The sequence below is a fragment of the Mus pahari genome, chromosome 23 (assembly GCF_900095145.1).
Source record: "Mus pahari chromosome 23, PAHARI_EIJ_v1.1, whole genome shotgun sequence".
Classification (NCBI taxonomy): domain Eukaryota; kingdom Metazoa; phylum Chordata; class Mammalia; order Rodentia; family Muridae; genus Mus; species Mus pahari.
Window position 1 is genome coordinate 34003112 of NC_034612.1, and position 8859 is coordinate 34011970.

Below are 8859 nucleotides of genomic sequence, written 5' to 3' on the forward strand. Positions count from 1 at the left end.
AGCCATTAAGAGCATCTAGCTGTTCTTCCAAAGGAGTGGAGTTTAATTCCCTGCATCGGGATGGCAGTCCACAACTATCTGTAACTCCAAAGGGATCCTCTTCTGGCTTCCCTGGGCACTGCAGGCATGTCATCATGTGTTGTACAGACAAACATGCAAACAAAACACCCACAAACACAAAAATAATAAAACGTTCAAAAGTATTTTTTTAATGCAGACACCATGACATGCTCATCCATGCTTGAGAAGTAGACACAGGAGGCTGCCCAGGGCTCTCTGGCTAGCTGGCTTTACCTAATTGGTGATCTCAGAAGTCAGGGAGAAGCCCTGTCTCAAAGAACTAAGATGGGAGCAAGATAAAGGAAGGCACCTAATGTGGAACTAGGGCTTCCGCATATGCACATCCTCATGCATATACACACGGACACCACACATACAAGAAGTTGTCACTGAGGGCTCTGGACATTAGACAGCCTGTGATTTCAAACTGAAAGAGCTGAAACGACAGTCAATCTGTATATCCATTTTCCTGAACTGTATACTTTCAGGATCATCACAATCATATCTTCACATGAGGTACCACTCTCTCTATTTGAGATCTGAGGCCAGAAGCCGTTTGCTCAGAGACAAAACACTGCTGACATGATACAGGGGCCTTTATGTTTTTATGGACTTGATGCTTTTTTAATTTGTATCTTATTTTAAAATAATTAACATTATCAATTATTATTGTTGTGTGTGCGATATGTGTGTGAGTGCGTGTTGCTGACTCATTCCTCGTTCACAGCCACTCACAGGAGAACGGAATTAACATCAAATGTAATTAGCCTCAGGGCTATCCACAACAGATGTGCAACTGTCATGGTTCTCTTGTGGAGCTCAGAGGACAGCTCGCAAGAAGAGTCCATTCTCTCCGTCCGCCATGCAGGTTCAACAGATCCCCAGGTTGTCAGGCTTGTGGCAAGCATCTTTGCCAGAGCAGTCATGTCTCCCCCACCCCACCCCACCCCACCCCGCAACTGTCTGTGGCCGAACCTGGCGCTCGCCAATGGAACCAAGCTATGCATGAGCTGTAGGAATCCTGTCTCCACCTCCGAACTGCTGGGATTACAGATACATCAACTTTCTACATGAGTCTCGGGGATCTGAACTCAGGTCTCCATGCTTTTGAGGCAAGCACTTCACCCACGAAGGATGACCATTCCTAACTGTAGTACTGTTAGGGACACATAAAATTACATTGGCTGGCAAAATGGCTCAGTAGGTAAAGGTGATTGCTGCCAAGCCAGACAGCCTGAGTTTGATCCCCAGGGTACAGATTATAAAAGGAGAGAGGCACCTGCAGAAAATTGCTGTTGAATCTCCACACACGTACCAGGGTACACACATACCCTGACACATTCTCATATGTACAAGCTTAATAGATAAATCAATGTAATATAATTATAAATGAAATAATGTTTCACAATGGTTCTGATATTAAACATTTTAAAACAATCTGTGTGACGTTGGAATTTAATTATTTACATAAACTGTCGTACATGCCATTACTCAGGCTTCAGTAGGATGATAAAGTTCCAATGTCCTAAGACTCATTGTTTTTACAATCGAAACAACCCAGTCTTTAGACACATGATTTTTATTTTTCAGGTAAAACCCATCCGTGCTTTGAAACAAAACTGCTGTCTACCAAAGAAATCATTGGCTAATTCTGCATGTAAAGAAAGCTCGTACGTCTTCCAAAAGCCATGGTGAAAGAAAAGAAAAAAGTGGACAAAAAAGGAGATAAGTCAGCGCGCTCTCCCTCCTCCATTTCTGATAACCCAGAAGCCCCTAAACAAGATAGCAATGCCAGTAAGCAAGACGTGGCCCCCAGTGCTGTTGTCCCAGTCTTGGAAACGCCACTCAAACAAGCCCCCAAAAGAGACTCGGCACAAGTAGAACAGAGTGAAGAGGAGACTCAGTATGAAGAGCCCATCCTGACCAAACTCATAGTGGAAAGGTAAAAGTGGGGCATGATGGAGCCAGACTCTGTAAACCAAACGTTACATGAAGGTGTGTTTGCGTAGGACCGTGTAAATCCTCGTGCGGTCTTTTGTTTTATTTTTTTGGTTTTGGTTTGGTTGGGTTGGGTTGGGTTGGGTTTTGTCTTTCCAGACAGGGTTTCTCCCTGTAGCCCTGGCTATCCTGAAACTCTGTAGACCAGGCTGGCCTCTAACGCGGTGATCGGCCTGCCTCTGCCTCCTTAGTGCTGGGATTAAAGGCGTGCGCCACCACTTGCCTGGCTCATGCACTTTTATGATCCTGCAATTCCAGTTTCCAAAAGCACTTTTGTGTGCGGGTGTGGAACTCACTGATTTAGTTAGATGGACTGTCCTGCAAGCTCCAAGGGTCCTCTTGTCTCTGTCTCCCCAGCAATGAAATGCTAGAATCACAAATTTGCACGACACTGCCTAGTTTTTTTCCTTCTTTATTCACTCCCCACCCCCCAACCCCTGACCCTAAACAGGGTTTCTCTGTGTAACCCTGGCTGTCTTAGAACTCGCTCTGTAGACCAGGCTGGCCTCAAACCCTGCCTCTCAAGTGCTGAGATTAAAGTGTGTGCCACCACCACCAAGCTATTCATTTTTTTAATGTGGGCGTTGGGCTCTGAATTCTGGTCCCCGCACTTCATGGTGTGCATTTTAGTGACGGCTGTGTGCCGCCGCACCTGACTTTTAAGTGGATACTGGGGTCTGAAAGCAGGCCCTCAGGTTCGTACAGTAGATACCTTTATCAACTGAGCCGTTTTTCCAACTCCCTAAAAAACAACGACAATAAAAACAAACAAAAAAACTAAACAACAACAAAAAAACCTTTTCAGGAATTTTAGTCTTCTTTCTTGAGCTTCACGTGGTCTGTGAATTGTATCTTGGATATTCTGAACGTCTGGACTAATATCCACTTATCAGTGAGCACATACCATGTGGGTTCTTTTGTGATTGGGTTACCTCACTCAGGATGATATTTTCTAGTTCCATTCATTTGCCTAAGAATTTCATGAATTTGTTTTTTTTGGGTTTTTTTGTTTTGTTTTGTTTGTTTGTTTTTTCGAGACAGGGTTTCTCTGTGTAGCCCTGGCTGTCCTAGAACTCACTTTGTAGACCAGGCTGGCCTCGAACTCAGAAATCTGCCTGTCTCTGCCTCCTGAGTGCTGGGAGTAAAGGTGTGTAAAGCCACCATGCCTGGCTGAATTCCTTGTTTTTAATAGCTGAGTAGTACTCAAAACCATCGATTTATTTTTATTTTATGTATATGAGTGTTTGCCTCCATGTATGTCTGTGTGCCATATGTGTGTTTGGTGCCCATAGAAGCCAGAATAGGACATCAGATCCCCTAGAACTGAAGTTATAGGTGATTGTAAGCCACCATGTGGATCGCAAGAATCAAATCCAGATTCTCTGAAAAAGCAACAAGTGCTCTTTGCTGAGCCATCACCCCTGCCCCTCAAGAATATTTTTAACATGGTAAAACATACATAAAGTTTGCTATTTTGACCACTTAAAATGTATAATTCAGGCACTGGTAAAATGGTTTAGTGGTTAAATTGCTTGCCAGACAGACATAAGGACCAAGGTTCAGATCCCCAGAAACTTAGGTAAATTCCAGGTGAGGATGGTGGTCCACTATGTGTAAGTCTAGCTTTGGAAGGCTGAGAGGGAGTGGCTAAAGCAAACTGGTCAGCTCTGGGTTTGATTGACAGACCCTGCCTCAATGGGTGAGGTGGAAGAGCAGATGATTCCAGATCACTTGTATGTACACACACACACACACACACACACACACACACAGAGAGAGAGAGAGAGAGAGAGAGAGAGAGAGAGAGAGAGAGAGAGAGAGAGAGATTGAAATAAAACAAAATGTATAGTTCAGGGTGTTAAATGCATTTCTAGTGTCTCACAGCTAGCAATGAGTTCTGTCCCTCTTTCCAGACAGAAATTTTGTACCCACCAAGCCCCTTGGATCGCACTAAGCGGTATACGCCCTGGGAATCTGTATACTTTAACACCCACAGCCTTCATGAGTTTGAATGCTATTTCTTTGTAGCTATGAAGGGGAGAAAGTCCGTGGACTGTATGAGGGAAAAGGCTTTGCTGTCTTTCAAGGCGGAAACACCTACCACGTAAGTCACAATTATTGGAGCTAGCAGGGCTGGGAGAAAGGAATGGACTGAAAGTCTTCCAATCCCAAGGCTTGAGCGAATTCCACAGGTTCCTCTAAAACCATTAGAAGTACTGCACACTGATTTTATCCTGAACCCCAACTACCTACTTAGGTGAAGTAGAACTCAGTATAACTGAAGTGCTTATTTTAGATTTTAATCTTTCTTTTCCTGATTTTTAACTATTGTCAAGCCATAGATTCGTCACTAAGTAAATACAGTCACCACAGGCTAGATACCAAACTTGGGTGCTCAATTCCCCCACACAAAATGCTGCAGGGTTTGCAAAGAACCTACACGTATCACTGGGGCTAGAGCGATGGCTCGCCAGTTTGCTGCTCTTGTAGAAGAGGGCCAGTGTTTGGTTCCCAACACCAGGGGATATGATGCCCTCTTCTTGCCTTTTCCAGGGCTGCACTCACATCACACACAAATACACACATGCACACGCACTGCATGCGCACACATGAACACACACATCTATGGGCATCTTCCCATATACTGTGTTGCTGTTTGTTTTCTTGTGGTGCTGAGCATTGAATCCAGGGTCTTGAGTATGTTATCCAAGTGCTCTGCCATCAATCTGCACCCCACTGCCCCTGCGCATTCATTGTCATAGCTACACGACTTACAGTACTGAATATAAAGCAAATGATATGCAAATGACATGTAAATGAATACAAATTATATGCAAACAGCCATTAGACTGTATATTTTGGGGAGAGATGGTCTTTTTAAAATACTGCATGTCTAGTCCACATGCAACTTTTTCAGTCCTGGCTACATAGTAAATGTCAGTAACAATCTGACTTCTTTCCCCACAAATATTTCCTTTAGGTATTTGATTCTGTCTACTGGTTTAACACAGAGGCTGCCCTGGTTGGTTTGTACTGTCAACTCAACACAGCCTAGAGTCACCTAAGAATGGAGTCTCAGTTGAAGGATCGCTCAGATCAGTTTGGCCTGTAGGCACGCATGTGGGGGATTGTGTTGTTGCTATAGGAGGGTCCAGTCCACTGTAGGTGGTGCTATCCCCTAGGCAGGTGGTGCTATCCCCTAGGCAGGTGGTGCTGTGCTGATCAAGAAAGCTAGATAAGGAAAAGACAGCAAGCAGCACTCCTTCATGGTTTCTGCCTCAGGTGCCTGCTTGAGTTACTGTCCCGATGTCCCTCAATGACAGACTGTGAGCTGGAAGTGTAAGCCAAATCACTGCTTTTGGTCAGAGTGCTTCAGCATAGCAACAGAGATGCACCTCAAGCCAAGAGTGATGAGCAGACTCTCGGGGCTGAGGGTGTGACCCCATGGTAGAGCACTTGCCTAACGTGCGGAAACCCCTGGATCCATCCCTGCCACTGCAAATAATAAAAACAAACGAACCGAAAAGGGCAAAATCTCAGTTCCACTGTTGTTTTGTGATAAACGTTCTCAGCTAGCACTGTTGCTTTCACTCCTTAAGTAGATACATCTGTATTTTATATATTAGTCACATAGCGGTAGGTTGCAGTTTGAATTGTTTTCAGATATAAATTATTTATGCATTACTATATGGTTTTCATCACTGTAGGAACCACACCAAAATACAAGATAAGTTTTAAATTTTTTGATGTGGCCGGGCAGCGATAGCACACGCCTTTAATCCCAGCACTTGGGAGGCAGAGGCAGGCAGATTTCTGAGTTCGAGGCCAGCCTGGTCTACAAAGTGAGTTCCAGGACAGTCAGGGCTGCACAGAGAAACCCTGTCTTGAAAAAACAAAAAAAATTTTTTGAGGTGTTATGAAGCATACACAACATGTTATTTTAACCTTTTTAAGTGGACAGTTTAGTAGTCTTAAACATCCCATATTATTGTGCAGCCATCACCCCTGACAGCCCAGAACTTTCTGACCATCCTAAAATGAAGCTTGGCAGCCACGAAATGACAACTTCCTGGCTTACCTGACAGTTCCTTGTGATACTATGTAATGCTCAAAAATTGCTAGATGCAACTGTTCCATAATTGTTGTTGGATTTTTAAGGGTTGTTTCATTTTTTTCCCTTTATTTGTAGGCCACAATTAAGATATTCATTCATTCATTCATTCATTTTACCAAAAACATGTGTTTATGTAATAGAATAAATTTTAAAGATTTTTAGATCTTATGTGCATGTCCGTGTTCCATGTGTGTGCAGATTCCCATGGAGACCAGAAGAGGGCTGAAGTTATACACATGCACATACATAGCTATACATGTGTGTATCTGTCAGCACACAGTTATGTGCATATGCGCCCTGATGATTTCCAATAAGAGAAAACAAAGTGCAAGGCTCACAAATGTGCCGTGTCTGATGGTTGCATTTGGTTTTGCAGCGTAGGAAATGGAACTCAGTGCCCTGTCCATGCTAGTCAGGCGTCTCCCACTGAGCTTTCTTCTCAGCCCCAAATCTTGAAAGCTCGAAGTGAAAAATGTAGTTCAGAGATGTTCCAGTGACTTCCTTAGGAGCCTCTGACCGTGGTTACCAGGTCTAGGTTTTGGGGGAGTTGTAAACTACTCCTTGGATCCTTTTTGGCTCAGAATGGGTCACTGTGTGTGTGGTGCAGGCTCAGAGTGGGCACCACACTGCAGCAGCTGCCTCCAGCCAGCCAGCACATTCCTGCAGGTAAAGGGGCGGGGTGGGGTGGGGTGGGGTGGGCGGAGGGTGGGAAGATGGGGTTCCAGTCTATGAGGGAGCCACAGCCTAGATCCCCACCTTCCACAGCTCCCATCTGAGAGGTCACTGTTATTTCTCTCCTAGGGTATGTTTTCAGAAGGACTGATGCATGGACAAGGGACTTACATTTGGGCTGACGGATTGAAGTATGAGGTAAAGCATTGTCATGAGTAAGAGCTGTCAGGGATTAACTTTAGACTTTAATGGTCGGTTTCCCGCACTATTTTTTTTTTAAAGATTTATTTATGGGGCTGGAGAGATGTACAATGTACTCATATAAATAAAATAAACAAAAATTTTTAAAAATTTATTTATTTATTGTATATAAGTACACTGTAGCTGCCTTCAGATACACCAGAGGTGTGCATCAGATCCCATGTGGTTGCTAGGTTTTGAACTCAGTCAGTGCTCTTAACCACTGAGCCATCTCTCCAGCCCTGCTTCCTGCACTATTTTTAAAGAATTCAATTTTATTTTTTAAGTATATATGTGTGTGTCCATGTGTGTGTGTGTCCGTGTGTGTGTGTGTGTGTGTGTGTGTGTGTGTGTGTGTCCGAGTGTGTGTGCACATGTGTGTGTGTGTGTGTGTGTGTGTGTGTGTTGTTATGGCCATTGACTTGAGGCAGTCTCAGAGGCTACAGGAGGGTATCAGATCCTCTGGAGCTGGAGTCACATACAGTTGGGAGCTGCTGATATGAATGCAGGAAACGGTACTCATGCTCTAACTGTTGAGCCATCTTTCTAGCCCTCTAGATAGACTATTCTTTTAAAAGTAAGTCAAGTTAGTTGTGGTGGCACACGCCTTTAATCCCAGTACTTGTGGGGCAGAGGCCAGGAGGTCTCTGTGAGTTTGAAGCCAGCCTGGTCTACAGAACAAGTTCTAGGACANCCNAGGCTACACAGAGAAACCCTGTCTCAAAAAAACAAAAACAGAAAGAAAGAAAGAAAGAAAGAAAGAAAGAAAGAAAGAAAGAAAGAAAGAAAGAAAGAAAGAAAGAAAGGAAGGAAGAAAGAAAAAAAGAAAGAAAGTTAGCATAGCCAGGATTAGTATCATGGAATCCCAGTACTCGGGAAGCTGAGGCAGGAGGACACCCCGAGTCTACATAATAAGATGCTACTTCAGAAAAAGAGAAAACCAATGCAAAGGTCAGTGTTAGCACAGGACCAAACCTGGAGAGAACAGAACGGTGCAGAGGCCCACTTGTGCGCTCCGTGTAGTGACGTGGTGACTGCGTCAGGTGCCTGCAAATCGCTGGAGCTGGCTTTATGTATTGCTCTAGAGGAGTCCTGTGTGTGCGCATCACAAATGGGTGGAGTTCAGTGGTAATCTATGTGTTCTCTGCATGCATTGCACACAGACGTATGTTAAATCCCTCATGCTTTATATGAACACAGTTTCTATAGACTCTTTTATTCCTTTATTTTTTTTTACTAACTAAGCCATCCCCATCCCCACAGCTCACTCTTTTTACTGGCTGCATGCATCCTGTTATGGGGGTTTCACGAAAACCATCTGGGTTGCTGGGCTGAGGGGAAGTGAGTATTTTTAAGCCGATTGTGAGAACAGATTTGTCCTCTGAGACTGTGCCAGTCTCAGCTCCCACTCACAGAGCCTGTGAGTGTCTGAAGTGCTGGTCTAGAAATCTCCACTGCAGAGTTACTAATGCCATGGTATTCACAAATGGTAAGAGACATTTAAGGCAAATGCGTGGAGCACATGGATTCAGAGGGCAGCTGGGCAACGGGCACAGGCTGCTGAGGTACAGGGATGGCGAGAGAGGGTTGATCCTTGTACTGGCTAGTTTTGTGTCAACTTGACACAGCTGGAGTTATCACAGAGAAAGGAGCTTCAGTTGGGGAAATGCCTCCAGGAGATCCAGCTGTAAGGCATTTTCTCAATTAGTGGTCAAGGGGGAGGTCCCCTTGTGGGTGGTGCCATCCCTGGGCTGTTAGTCTTGGGTTCTATAAGA

General features: G+C 44.4%; 1 protein-coding gene across 1 annotated transcript in view; it reads left to right on the plus strand.

Annotated features, from left to right (window-relative positions):
- The first annotated feature begins 1748 nt into the window (after window positions 1–1748).
- LOC110313213 (radial spoke head 10 homolog B) overlaps window positions 1749–8859 on the plus strand; it is a 47360-nt gene continuing 40249 nt past the window's right edge. The window contains exons 1-3 of the mRNA XM_021187229.1: window positions 1749–2002; window positions 4087–4162; window positions 6974–7042. Of these exons, the coding sequence (XP_021042888.1) occupies window positions 1749–2002; window positions 4087–4162; window positions 6974–7042 (399 nt within the window). The remainder of the gene's footprint in view (window positions 2003–4086; window positions 4163–6973; window positions 7043–8859) is intronic.